This window comes from Xiphophorus couchianus, chromosome 9 (assembly GCF_001444195.1).
Source record: "Xiphophorus couchianus chromosome 9, X_couchianus-1.0, whole genome shotgun sequence".
NCBI classification, from domain to species: domain Eukaryota; kingdom Metazoa; phylum Chordata; class Actinopteri; order Cyprinodontiformes; family Poeciliidae; genus Xiphophorus; species Xiphophorus couchianus.
The window spans coordinates 31,786,377-31,801,176 of record NC_040236.1 but is presented as its reverse complement, the minus strand read 5'-3'; the positions used below and the strand labels follow the sequence as shown (position 1 = coordinate 31,801,176).

The window sequence follows — 14,800 nt, the reverse complement described above, 5'->3', positions numbered from 1 at the left end:
CGGTTCAGTCGCTCGCAGGACGAGGAACTGCGCACCGGTGTGCCCGGTGGGTTTCCCGTGGTTGCCGTGGGAACCGGGTGTTCCGGCAGAGCTGGACAGGGTTTGGACTCTCGCTCCTCGCTCGGCTCCGGGATGCTTCCGATTCCCGTCGACGCGCTGCCCACAGAGTGGTTTCTCCGGTGGCTGAACTCGGACATGCTGGACGAGCGGGAGTGACCTGTGCTGTAGCCTGAGGAAGACACGGAGCTCCACGTGAACGCACAGCCGAAAGGGTTACCGTGAAAACTTTGGGGTCTTTCATCCCATCCATCCATCCATTTTCTGTTCACCCTTGTCCCTAATGGGGTCGGGAGGGTTGCTGGTGCCCATCTCCAGCTACGTTCCGGGCGAGAGGCGGGGTTCACCCTGGACAGGTCGCCAGTCTGTCGCAGGTCTTTCATCCCTTTGTTTATAAATACTAAGCAAATTCATAAAAAAATAAAAATAAAAACTGGAGGCCACTATTAAAGCTGTCATGCAAAATTCACATTTTGCAAGCTTTTATACTTCCGTTTGGGTCTCTACTGCTTCTAAAAATAGCTAAATAAAATAAAAAAACACATGTTTTTTTATTTTGTTTAAATATTTTGGCAATAAATGAATACATCTAGAATCTGAATTAATGAGTTACAACATTTAATTTCCCTTTGGGATCAATATCATAATCATGAATTTGAATGTTTATTGGTGTCTGGAAAAAGAGCGATTGCAGAAACCTCCGGAGTGTAATGTCACAAATCAGCAGGTACAACCCGTTACCTAGCAACCCCAGCGAAGCCCAGCCGGTTACCTAGCAACCCCTGCTGAGTTCCAGCGCATATGGTTAAAATTAACTATTTCTAAACTCTGTCTTGTAAAGTGCCTTGAGATATTTGTTGAAAATTGGTGCTGTATAAATAAGCTGAGATGCCTTTTAGTAGGCCAATTTTTATTGTTATTGGTCTTATTTAAAAATGTATTTTTCACAGAACATACACTTTTTAGTTGTCTGTAGGAATTACTAAACTTTTTCCAATTATAAACTTCTGATTTTGCTCAAAGTGTGAGGTGGCATAAGGGTAGCCCATTTTCCTCTCATCAATGATCAATTATTTTGCACTTTTGCAACAAAAGCTCCATGTCTGCAGGAAGCTCTTTAAAAGCAAAATACATTTGAGGGCATCAGACATGAGACGGACGACTTCCTGCAAACTAATCTGAGGTTTGAATAAATCTTAAAAAGCGTTGCATGAGGCAGGAAAAAAAGAAAACACGTTTCCACCCTTCATGAGCGAAGCACTGCAGTCGATCTCTGCGCTCACCCACTTCCTCTAATCGTTTGTTAGAGTCATTTGATCTGCCGGTTCTGGAAACCAGAACCGCCAGCTTCGAACGGGAGCCGTGGCTCATCCCCGGAAATTGATTTCACCGTGTCTATCCTCCTCGAACCAAAGGTTAATTTTAGTTCTACCTGAGTCACTGAACAAGAGGAGCTAAAATAAACCAAACAATTTACTAGTTTGTAGAGTATGTGATTATCTACCTGAGAGTTTGGACTGCTGGCTGGCGTAGCTGGAGGTCCGGGAGTGGCCGCAGCCTCCCAGATCGTCTGACATGACGGGACCCTTTCCTTCTCGGCTTTCACCTGGATGAGGAGGGACAAAGTGGATAATTTCATTTCAACCCCTCTGAGTGTTCACTGCAAATGTGTGAAAGATGAAGAATAACTAGACTTTAGAAGCTACTAAATCGCTTCTGAGCCACAAAATGGTGGAGAAATATTGGACAGAAACAGCAAATCTGCAACACTGTCATTACACCAGTATAAATATTCTTATGAAAGTTATTTTCTTTAGGTACCTAAAACTCCTTTCACCCTGAAATATTAATATGATGCGACACAGAGGCCCATTTTTTTTAGTTACTGGTGACTCGGCTGGAGGAGGAGCCGTGTTTATATTGCCATCCTTAGCAGCGTTTCCATTAGAAATATCCGCAAAACTTTGTTGATATTCCACTAATGTCGTAAAAAATTTAATTTTGCAGTTGCGGTATTTCCATTAAATAAGAAACGTACTGTAATTAAAATGAATGTTTGTTCTTGCGACGTCATTAAAAATCATGCCGCACCATCTTCTTCCCACTACTTCCTGTCGTCTTCTTTGTCGTTTCCAGCAGTAGTAACATCCGGTTGTCGGTTACATGCCTTGTGTGACACAAAAAAACTACTTCCACTTCAGTTTTACGAAATAAATTAATTTGATGCAGCCGAAAAACCACCTCATGCAAAACGTTTTGCTTTTTCGTAATTGCCATGTTTCCATTAAGCAATTTTATATTCATAACTACAATTTGCGCAATTTATGGAAATGCAGCTACAGTGAGCATGTTTGTCAGGAGTAAGCAAAGAGAATAAATGTTATTGTTGTAATGTCATCTTAGTGTTTGTGTTAATAAAATACCAGAAGCACCAGATAAAAACCCAATGTAAAAACAATGTAAGTTTTCAGAAGATAAAAAGCTGTCCTTTAGGCTAATAAAAATAATTTCAATTTTTCTGAATAACCTTTTATTTCCAGACAAAATCTAAATAACTCATCTAGAATGACTACATGTTTGACAGAAAATAAAAGCGATTGCAGAGGAGGCAGAAGCTGCAAAAAGTCCAAAGTTGCTTTGAAACACAAAATTAAGTGTTTTCTGTTCACAATTCATTTTTTACTGATTAATGAAAAATGCAGTCCTTTGTAATTGAATATTTTAGTAGACAAAAATAAAATTTAACAAGATTTAATCAATTGGAATTAGTCTAATTAAGCCTGTCACAATAAGCAATGAGTCAATTAATCGCATTAAATTAAATGGAGCGTAATAAATTCCATTTGCATGTTTGTGTAATTTGCATAATAATAAAGTGATGCTTCCCTTTAGTATTACTGAAAAGTTTCCATTTTGAAGAATGCTGGAAACACTGGACACACAGTATAAAGTCGTTAGTTTGCACTTTTTTGTTGCACAAGTTTTAACGGGCAGTTTTGCCAGTTAAGCAAAACTGGGAAATTTGATTTACTTGCTGGCAAAACATTATTATTTATGTTTTGAAGTGCAGTTCTGTTTTGCTGTGACTTCATAATTCATTTTATTTATTGTTTATTTTGGATAATTAAAATGTCTTCCTGTTGCAGTGTTAAATGTTCTTCGGGAAATTTAAGTTTATTGATCTTTGAGAGGATGCACTTGCATTGTTATGACAATATCATTTATCACAATATTTTATGGGACAATTTATCGTCCAAGAAAAATGTTATTGTGAAAGACCTAAGAATAATACCAAGAAAGGCTGAAATTAAATCAGAATGTGCTGCTGAATTAACCTTAATGGGATGTTGGCTCCACCTAGATTAAAAAAAACATAATATGATAGTTTGTAACAGAAATGGACATTTTACAGTTTTACAGTAGCTTCTTGGGGTCACGAAGTTTCCATGGTAACATGTAGAGTTTGCTAAATGATACTGGGATTTAACTGGAACACCATGTTTTAGTCAGATGGCTGTAATAATGAAACAATATTAAAACAAAGGATGTAAAAAAATCACTTTACTGAGACATTAAACCAACACATTTTACACAACGCAGTTTCCCCTGAACAGACATGAACAGCGTCCTATTTTTAAACATGTGAAAGCCCACAGGTCAGAACAGATTGTAGTTAATCTAAAAGAGGCTGTTTGAATTATACATGAAAGCACTTTTCTATTCAACACTGCAATGTGTTCACCCATGAAGACACACAGAAGAGGAAGAGATTCTGATGTAAAAAGGAATAAAGCTGAAGAAACACCCAAATAAAACAATTTTTATGCCTTATGAATGTTTATAAAGCTTTAGCATTTTATAGTGGGAGAAAGTGAGGATTATATCTGCATGAGTGAACAAAGTTCGGTTTCTCTTGCTTTTAAATTGGCTTAAAAGCATCTACTGAAGAAAACTGAAGATGAAACAGCTCTTGAAATGTTTAGGTTACCCAAAAACAGCAAGATTTATTCATCATCACTTTAGGAAAATGTAATCTACAGGAACAGAGCGCGATGAAGCTGAGTTAACTCACCAGATGGTTTGCAACGCAGAGCCATTTGGCTCAGCTGCTGTGATAAAATGCTTCGGCGCTGCAGCTAATGACTGCAGGGAAATCCACGGATTATCAGATCAGACGGCTCCGTTATTTACTTATTTACTGCCTCAATTTTGTAGGCTACGCTGAAAAGCAGATCATGTGCAGAATTAGGAAGTGACCTGAGTCTGAATGACTCAATAAGACTCCTTCATATCAGGCCGAATGTGTGTTTAGCATGAGGTCGCGCAGTAAAACTCTTAAAACTATTCATATCAGGGTTCCAACTAACAATTATTTTAGTAATCGATTATTGTGACAATTAATCTGAAAGAAAATTGGCAAATTCTATAGATTTCTCATTTAACCTCTTAAGTCTTTTTACACAATATTACAAAAACATTTAAAAATTGCTAATAAATACATTCCTTTATAAATAACAAAATAAACATTTTTATGCTTTAACGTCCACATTAGGAGTTGTGGGTAGAACATATTTTCAAGCAGGTTTTTTTCTAAATTAAATGCCAAAAGTAGATCTATTTTGTATGGTTTTGACTGGATTAGTATCTGTATATGTGGTTTCTTTCAGCAAATTGACTTTTTTGTGTTTGTATACTCCAATTAATCTATTACTAAACTAGTTTATGATTATTTCAATAACCGATTAATCACGAGATATCTGATTAATCGTTTTAGCCATAATTCAAATGATACATTTTCTCACAAACATTAGCCGTTTACTAGGATTTTATGGGATAGAACAATACAAAGCTAAAAAAAGATGCAGTTTTAGACGTTTTTAACAAATATACAAAATGGAAAGTAAGCTTATGCATTCTGTGCATGAGTCAATTTAGAAAAAAAATACAAGTTTTTCAATATAAAGTGTTTTTCGGCAGCGTCAAAACTGCAAAGGAAACACTTTTTTCATGTCACACAAGTCATGTGACCAACAACCAGGTATTACTACTGGCGGAAACGACAAAGAAGACGACAGGAAGTGGTAGGAGGACAATGGCGCTGCACGTTTTTTAATAACTTAGTACAAAATTACTAAGTTTGTAAAAACAAACTTAGTAATTTTAATTATGTTTCTTATGCAATGTGATTTTAATTGTGCTTTTTATTTTATGTACAAACTGCAAATGCAATTTTTATTTTTTTACATTAGCAGAATATCTACAAAATGTTGCACAAATTTGTAATAGAAACAAAGCCATTGCGTTTCTAACAAACCTCCAGGCTGCTCCTCTAATTGTTTTTAAATTTTAGATGTAGGTTTTCGGTTGTGGCCCTTCCATTTTCAGATATTTATGTATTATTAAAAAATTACACGCAGGCACCCTCGGTTTATTAACAGAGGTGTCAGTGCAGGTAGTTAAAATTTACGGTTGTTTGCAGCAGACTTTAAAAGATGCCTGCCGACGTTTCAACAAACAGAAAAAAGAGAGAAAGTGAAGAGTGTGATGGCATGATTAGTCTCACCAGAAAAGCCTTTCTGTGAGTCTCCGCCCCTCCTTTCCTCCAGCAGGCTATCTCCATCACTCTGGATCCCAATCACTGTGGCTGTGGATGGAGGCCTGGACAGTAGAAACACAATGAGGCCTTTATTACAAGAAAAGAAACCAAAGTAAAGACAAGGCGTTGCTAATTTAAACTCAAGAATATGGATTAATATCAAGCATTAAACTCAAGAGTCGCACTCAAATTGGGGGAAAATGTTTCTTACCTAAAGGTAAAGAGACTTTTCTTTCTGAATGCCAGCTTCAGTTTTTAAAAAATGTTAAATTAAATAAACAGGGTTTCTACAGATTCCAATTTAAGACTTTTTAATGCCCGCTTGATTTAAATTTAAGACCAAAAAACTATAAATATAGGGGATTATTGAAGTGAGACAGTGGCAAAAACAAACTTTGGTGATACATTTGTAATGTATCACAAAAGCCCCTAATGTGACTTTTTTGCGACTAGTCGCAAAAAAGTCACATTAGCTTGTAGTTAGCGACCGCACTGAAGAAGTCTGCTTGTGCCTCAAACTTAGCCTGACATAAAAGTCCAACAAGGAAGAAAAAAAAAAACTGCATAGCAGACTGAATAGTTCAGCCACTGCAAAATGTAAGACCTGCGATTAACATATTTAAGACCAATTCATTTGAAATGAATTTAAGACATTTCAAGGCCTTAATTTTGGATGCACCAATTTAAGGCTTTTAAAGGATGTGCGGACATCCTGATTATTTTTTTTTTTAAAATAAAGTTGGCCTTTAGAAGTTATAAATATAACAAATTATTTTTATTAATCATTTATTGTTTGGCTCTGTTAATTTTTTGAGTCACTATGATGTTATAAGCCTCAATCATTAAAAATTTATTAAAATTTTATACATATTTTTCTGAAAAATGTCCAAAGCAGATCAGGCTGCAATGTGAAGAGGTCATCATGAAGTGACCTTATAGTGATTTAGAAAATAAATAAAAGAGTCAATGTGACATTTCTGCTGGGTTCAGTGGCTGTCATACTTATGTCACATGAAGCAAAAAAATGTGATTATCCCAAATAATCAGAATTATTACAACAGAACTGTGGACAACGTGAGTTTGGTTGAAACCAGTCTCAACTTCAATCTCAGTTTACTTTGCTAAAATTGGATCATTACAAGATAAAAAGAAAACACAACTAATAGAAAATGGCTTTAGTGGAGCACTAACTTTAACTTCTGTAGAAAAGTCGGAACCAAGAGTGGAGGGATTCAATTCGCTTGCTTCATAATTATTATTTTCAGTCACTGTTTACATTCAGATTTATAGCGTCTGGCGTCTTCTGGTGCAGAATTAGCAACATGTCAGGAGGGAAAACAAATCAGACTTTTTTGGGTGAGAAATTTGGAATTTGGTCATTAAATAGTTGGATTTTGGTTGCATTTGCCTGCTGTGTGAACACAGAAATAGCTGCTACCTTTATTAAAGTCAACAAGTAGAAACATGTTCTTCAAACTTACGTTTTGAAACAGGGATCCCCTGACATGAGCTGCGTACCGATGATAACCTACAGAGAATAAAACGGTAAAAGGGTTTTACGTCAGTAAATCTGCTTATTGCCTTGTATTTAAAGTAAAATATAATTCCTCTCATCCAGAAATAAACCAAGCTGGGTCTGCTGTGGGCCCACAGATGTTACCTTGAGAATGGAGTTATCCTGCCTGGTATTTTTGGTATCATAGCCTTCCAGCAGACACCTCCGAGTTGTGTTTCCTGAGCCGGCAAACTCTGCTAAATTCAGATCTGCAAAACCGAGCTGAAGGAGACAAAAACAAAACAAGGTGAACCTTTTTTTCACTTCCTGTCTGCAGAAAATCAGTAATGTGACCTTTAGATACAAAGACTCGACACGCAGGAACATGAGAACAAAGGAATAAAATATCTTTTACGGCTCAGTTTTCCTTCACGACAGGCTGGTTGCTATCTAAGAGTGATTAGAATATTATCACGCTGCTCAGTTTCAGTGACTGGAAGCAGAAGCCATCTGTTAGCTTCACTCATATTCCCTTTAAAAAAAACCTGAGCTGTGGTCTGAGGATATTTATCAAATGAGGAAAAATCTCACTTTTGTTATGTATGTTTTTAATTACAAAAGCCAAGAGGATAATCTACATAAAAATGTAATTATTGTAATTTATACTTTACTTCTTTCCCCAAGGTGATACGATTGAAAGAAGAACTTTTAAATAGAGATCACTTCCTGTTATCTGGAGTAAAAATATGTTGGAAGCAGATCTGCTGGCTGTTCTTCAAAATGGGAAAAACAAGGATGCATTGAAGTAAGGCTGAAACTAACAATTATTTTATTTATTGATTATGCTGATGATAATTAATCAGATTTTAAAAATCTTCATCTAACCACATAAACTTTTTTTTGTACAATATTAGAAATACATTAAATGATTAAAATAAGTAATTCATTTTTTTAAGTAGGAAAACATACATTAAAAAAAGCATTCCTCTGATAAATCTGAACCGGGTGAAGTTAAAACGTGACGAGTTTTGGCTAAAACAGGTTTACAGACAAACATGTTTTTATCTTAAATGCAAAATGTAGATATTTTTTAACAGTTTTGGATGAATATATTTTTCTCAGTAAATACTCCAGTTAACGATTAATTGATTGTGATTAATTGATTCAGCTCTGCCCTTCACAAGCCTGTTAATAGCTACTAGAAAACAGCAAAACTTTCTAATTTCTACAGTAAGCGATAATAAAATAGACCAAAAAGAAAAAACAAAGCTGGACCAGGAGCCAAGACTCCCGCTGTGAGGATTTTACATGAAGTTAAACATTTAAGTTGACTGTTTGTCAATATTTGCATTTCCAATATTTGTATTTCACCCTTTAAGTACATAATAATTACCTTTGCGTACGCTTTTCCACCCTTAAGCTCCTGAAAAAGAAAATAGCAGAAAGATTAGAAGCAAGATGATAATCTGTCAATTTTTAATCCCTGACATGTCAGATTATGATTATTAAAAGTAACAGATAAATAACTAAAGTTCTCCTTTTGGTAAATGTTACTCCAGGTTTCACATCAAACTTTCAGGTTTCAGTTCTACAACAGAACGTTTGGAACCCGAATCTCTCCCATTTTACACTGAACAGTTGACAAACCTTTCTGACCGAGACGCGACACATGCAGGGGTCCAGCACACCGGTTCCTGCACTGGCGCTCATCTTGCACGGAAAAGAGAAGCGCTTCCTCCATCGGACGCAGTTGGCCTGCACAGGCTCCCTGGAACAGGAAGTCACAAAGGATTAGATGACCTTTAAGCCCGTGTAAGGTCAGATATCACGGCCGCACAGGCTGCATACGGCGGCCGTAAAGGCCAAATTTCAACCGAACGTTGAAGATGATTGTGGCAAAAACATTTATTAAGACGTTTCTGTTCAAGTATGAAAATTATTTTAGCACAAAACATGGATAAATAAAGGTTTTTGATCTTTTTGTTGCTAAAATAACTCTTGTATGATAGATTTTAGAAAGTTGAGCTGCACCTACCGATTAGGCTTAATTTATTATTATTTTAAATAATTTGTTCCTTTTAGTTTTGATGCATCTGTACAGCACTTTAGTATTTAAAGCACTTCATAAATAAATGATGATGATTTTATTCTTGTAATATTATATCTATTCTCAGAATATTTGAAATATAACTGAATGCGATTTTATTCTCGTACAATTTTATTCTTGTTTGACTTTATTTTCAGAATATTGCGACTATTTTCATAATACTATTTTCAAAGTATGACTTATTATTGCGACTTTATTCCCATATTAGTTATTAGTTCAACCTTATTGTCATAGGACCTTAGTCTCATTCAATTTTATTTTTGTAATAATATGACTATTCTTGTAGCACTATTTTTGAAATACTTATTATTGGGACTTTATTCTTATGATAGTTCAACTTTATTTTCATATAATTGTAATTTTGTCATAATATTATGACTTTTTTCTCATATTTTGATTTTGTCCTTGTACAACTTTATTCTCATATGAGCTTATTTTTGTAATTTTCTAAGTTCGTCATCATTTTATGTTTTATTTTTCTTATACATCCCTAATGCTGCATCGTACTAAATAAATCCACTAACACTAAATTAATACCAGATTAATATATTCTAATAATATACATAGTCAACATAAACTGGTATTAATTATCCTCTGATTTTCTTGATAATTGAGCTGATTAATCGCTGTTTTTGCTTCATGTAACGTGAATCCATGCGTTGCGATGGCAGAAAAATGGCTTCCCAGTCCGTTCTGCACGTGAGTTCCCAGCAGAACGGATGGGATGAAGTGAAAGAGAAAGGAGTGTGTGCGTGGGGAGAATTACGATCCCACAGATGGCTTCACTTTCACTGGCGTCCTCTGCTCTCCCACTCACATCTCCAGTCTGTTTCTGCAGCCCAACATGCCGTAAATTACCTCACTTTCTCCCAATTCTGGAGGTTTTTGCCTTTCAGTGTTTGTACATTTTTTAAAGAAACGCAACATGTTGTTGAAAGCAGAAGAAAATGTAGTTAAAAATTAGCACTGTGTGGTGAAATGTGTGTTCTGCTCCACCTCACTATAAATAAAAACCAGCAGATGTGTGACTAATGTACAAATGCTTTCGTCATCCCGAGGTGAGTAATCTTCGGAGGGAACTCCCAGCGTCGGGAGTTCTGGCTCTTCTTCATGGTTCATGCTCTGCGGCTCGAAGCGTTTCTTTGTGCAGATAAATCCGATTAGCCGGTGTGAGACGGTCTGGGTTACAGCGCGAGCAAAGAGGCAAATAAATCCCACCTCTCCTTTCTTTCAGATGTCTGGTTAAACGACAGCAGGTCTCCATTTATAGACAATAGATTCACTTAAAGAGAAGCAGCAACTGAACTACAAATTGTTACAATGGAGAATTAAGGGAATAATAATGGAGAATTAAGGGAATAGAATTAAGAGAATTAAGTCAAAATATTATGAGAATAAAATTGTAAAATAATACAAACAAAAACAGGATTAAGTCAGTATTAAGAGAATAGCCATTAAGACTTTATTCTTGTGCTATTACTTCTCATTATTATGACTTCTCGAATTTTGAGACTTAATTTTTGTATCATTACAACTTTCTTGTATTGTTACGTTTTTGATCTTGAATTATTACAACTTTGTTCTTTTATTGTTACGTGTATTCTTATTTTATTACAACTTACAACTTTATTCTAGAGGCTGCACAGTGGTAGCCCTGTTGCCTTGCAGCAAGAAGGTCCTGGGTTCAATTCCCGGCCCGGGGGCTTTCTGCATGGAGTTTGCATGCTCTCCCTGTGCACGTGTGGGTTCTCTCCGGGTACTCCAGCTTCCTCCCACAGTCCAAAAACATGACTGTCAGGTTAATTGGTCTCTCTAAATTCTAAATTCTCCCTAGGTGTGTGTATGTGTGTGTGTATGGTTGTTTGTCCTGTATGTCTCTGTGTTGCCCTGCGACAGACTGGCGACCTGTCCAGGGTGACCCCGCCTCCCGCCCGGAAAGTAGCTGGAGAGGCAGCAGCACCTCCCGACCCCATTAGGGACAAAGTGTTAGAAAATGGATGGATGGACTTTATTCTAATAAATAAAGGTATTATTACGATTTTATTTGTGAATTATTGCGACTTGGTTCTTGTATTATTACAAATTTATTCACATAACGGCTTTATTTAAGTGTTATTACGACTATTTGTGTATTATTATGACTTTCATGTATTCTAATTTTAGTCATGTATTGTCTTTGTTCACATCATTTTACGACTTTATTTTTGTAATTACAACAATTCTTGTAATATCACAACTTTATTCATGTATTATTACAACTTTTTTTTTTTTTTACATATTTTTACATCTCTATTCTCGTAATATTACTACTTCCTTCTCATTATTACAAGTTTGTTCTCGTAATTTTATGACTTTATTCTGTTTATTTTTTCTTAGTATTGCCCTAATAGTTCCTTCATAGTTTTGTGTCGTGTCTGAACAGCAATTTTCCAATCTAGACCTTGATTACGAGTGATGAAACAATAAATGGCCAGAGATTGGAATCAGGCATTTTTTAAAAAGTCAGCATTTCGGTCAAATGCTGGAAAAATTTTATAATCATAAAATATATCAAATAAATTCAGAAATTAGTCGGGCTGCACGGATTGCAATTTTCTGGCTGGTCACCGACTTTTAAAAAGCCGAATCTGCCGACTCAGATTTTGGCCAATGCTGGCTTAAAATTAACTAATTGGTTTTGGCTGGGAAAAGTGTGATCAGTCAGTCTAATTAAATGTAAAAAAAAACAACAACAGATGTACCAAAGAAAATAAATGGGAACAAAGCAAACATCTAAAAATAAGCATAACATTTAAACATCTGTTAGTGCAAACGAATCAAATTATCCAGTTTTTAAAATTTTTTATCATTTCCTTCTTTTTGTGCAAACGTTTCAGGTAATTTTGCATCAACCTGAAACAATGGCTCTCCTTTCGGTCAGCGTTAAAGCCGATCTAATTTACCAGGCAGCGTCAGCCGCTGGACTTTTCCTGTGTCATCCTGTCGGCAATAACAGCATCAACCTGACTCAGTTACTCAGGGTTACGGTGAATAAGGGATACAGGTCATTTCCTGTCACGGCCAGCCGCTGGGACGTCGTCTTTCTCTACAGTTTTACAGTTTGGTGATATTTCCAAGCACTGCTTTTAAATGGTTTTAGAGCTAACAGAGTCACATGACCCTAACAGGGTCAACTCCTCTGCTTTTGACGTCTTTTTTCTTCCATCTGTTCATAATTTGAGTATTTTAATAGACAAAAAGGGTTATTTCATGGTTTATTACCAACATTACACACATATCTACAGCATGTGATATATATCTATGGATATATATATACATACATCTCTATCTATCTAACACATCTGACTCCTCAAACACAGGATGATCGAAGCAGACATGTAGAGTTATGAAACATTTCTTTAAAATGTGTTTTTGACATGTTTGCTCTAAACAAACCCTTGCATATTGGATTTATCCAGTGTTTTTTATATAAGTAATCACATTTGTTGGGATTAACTTTATGAACTTGAGTTAAGATTTCAAAATCGGCCAACTCACCCTAGAACTGACAAAGGGGTGACTTTCTTTTTAACATGACTGCACTCATCTCAGTGCATTTATATGTTTCCATTGCTTGGAATCAACTAATAAAGATCTAAAAAATGTCATTTTTTTCATCCAACAAATGCAAGCTTTAAATTTCTTAGTTTTTAATTGCAAAAAAAAAAAAAGAATCAAATGAAACAAATAAAATGAATTGATCAAGCTTTTTCAGAAGATACCAATTTCCAGTTTTTCCTTGAGATCTGACCTGCAGACTCTATACTTTACTCTAAAAGCATCTAAAAGCATCGGGGATGGCTTGTTGGGGATGTGAGCTCCAAAATCACAGTTTTAGTTCCCTACACACACACACAAACACACATTTTCTTTCATACAGGCAAACTGGTGGCCATTACTTTTAAATGATCTTCTTCCATACCAAAATACCTAAAATCTTACAGCAGCTGTGACAAGTTTGTATGCATTGATGCTAAGCGGTTAGCATCTAGCATCATTGGAGTCCAGAGTTTGGTTGGGAATCCTGTTGCAATGACCAATAAATCATGATAAATCCTTTGTATGATTTATCATTTTTCTCTTTTCTCTCTTTCTACCAAAAACTGGACTATAAAAGTCTTCAGTCTGGTCTCAACTATCCCTTTTTTGAAGTACCAGTTTGTTTACAGAGACTTTATGATTCATTTTATTTGTTTTTTTTTGTTTATTTTGGATATTTAAAATGTCTTCCAGTTCCAGTGTTAAGTGTTCATTATAATTTAAAGTTTATTGATTTTTGGTCATGTGTTTTTGCATTTCAAAACAACAATATTATCATTTAAAGTTTTAACTTCTGGGACAATTTGTAGTCCAGCAAAATTGTGAAAGGCCTATATGTTTAGCGATATTTCGCTGTAACTGATACTAAAAAAATGAACATTTGTGTCTAAATCAACACAAACTGACTCTTTCAAATTGTCACTCATCGTTTGTTAGTGCAGTATGTTTTTGAAACATAAAATTCAGTGCAAAAAGGGTATATATACAGTATATGGGATCCTGGGCTGCCTCAAATGATGAAGACTTTTGTATGAGAAGCATCTTAAAGAACATTTTCGTTATTTACAAAATAGATCCATAATTTTAGAGATTTTTTCATTTCTGTGAGACTAAATTGGCTTTTTAATGAACAAATCCTATAAAGTAACTAACATGTCTAGTACCAATAGGGCTCAGGTGTATTATATACTTATAAGCTATAAAACACATTGGCTCTTATTTTACAACAGTACTTCCCTTCCAACTGAACTGCAAATAATATATTCAAATAAACACAATTATGATGCTGTGAATTACTTTAACACTGTGCAGGTTTTACCTTCACGACTTGAAGCTAAATTATTTTTTTTGAGGTACAATTTGGAAAAGTTGAAGTACAAATTTATTATTAAATGACGAACAAGTGACAGATCCCGCGTTTTCCTTTGCTAAATATTTAGTTATTTTTAACATAAAATCCTGAAAGATGGTTAATTTTACATCAGCTTTATTACTAAAACAAACATTTCATTTGACTAATTGGCTCGTTTTTAACATTAGTCATGTAGCATTTAGCTAACTATCTGTTAACGTTTCTGAACGGGTTAAAACCACGGAGTTAAATGCTAAACAGAGACAGAACGCTGGTTCCAATTAAAGTATTTTTCTTTTTACCGTGAAGATTCCTCGGAGAAGCCGCCATCCAGCAGCCTGACTTTACAGAAGAGGACGCCGTTTACGATGGGGACCGACGACAGCTCGTCCAGCTCAAAATCCACCCTGAACTTGAATTTCTTCTTCTTCATCATCATTAAATCCATACACAGTCTCGGCGGTTGCGAGGCGATGCTCCGATCCGAGGCGTCGCTGACATTACAGCCCCATTGTGCGCTCTTCTTCTGGCTCACCGGACTGTTGTTGTGGGAGGACGGTGGTGGTGAAGCTACGGATGACAACAGACCGTCAACGCCGCAAACGCAAACGCTAA

General features: G+C 35.8%; 1 protein-coding gene and 1 long non-coding RNA gene across 2 annotated transcripts in view; one reads left to right on the top strand and one right to left on the bottom strand.

The window, feature by feature from the left end:
• Positions 1-14,800, bottom strand: part of fam102bb (family with sequence similarity 102 member Bb) — a 22,927-nt gene extending 8,127 nt beyond the window's left edge. Inside the window, exons 1-8 of the mRNA XM_028027047.1 lie at positions 14,488-14,800; positions 8,796-8,916; positions 8,542-8,571; positions 7,314-7,430; positions 7,135-7,181; positions 5,621-5,715; positions 1,562-1,663; positions 1-229 (exon numbers count right to left, since the gene is read on the bottom strand). Coding sequence (XP_027882848.1) covers positions 1-229; positions 1,562-1,663; positions 5,621-5,715; positions 7,135-7,181; positions 7,314-7,430; positions 8,542-8,571; positions 8,796-8,916; positions 14,488-14,633 — 887 coding nt within the window. The 5' untranslated portion in view covers positions 14,634-14,800. The remainder of the gene's footprint in view (positions 230-1,561; positions 1,664-5,620; positions 5,716-7,134; positions 7,182-7,313; positions 7,431-8,541; positions 8,572-8,795; positions 8,917-14,487) is intronic.
• On the top strand, positions 189-478 carry LOC114150566 (uncharacterized). The gene is made up of 2 exons (XR_003596780.1): positions 189-292; positions 432-478. It is a non-coding gene; the product is annotated as an uncharacterized LOC114150566 (long non-coding RNA).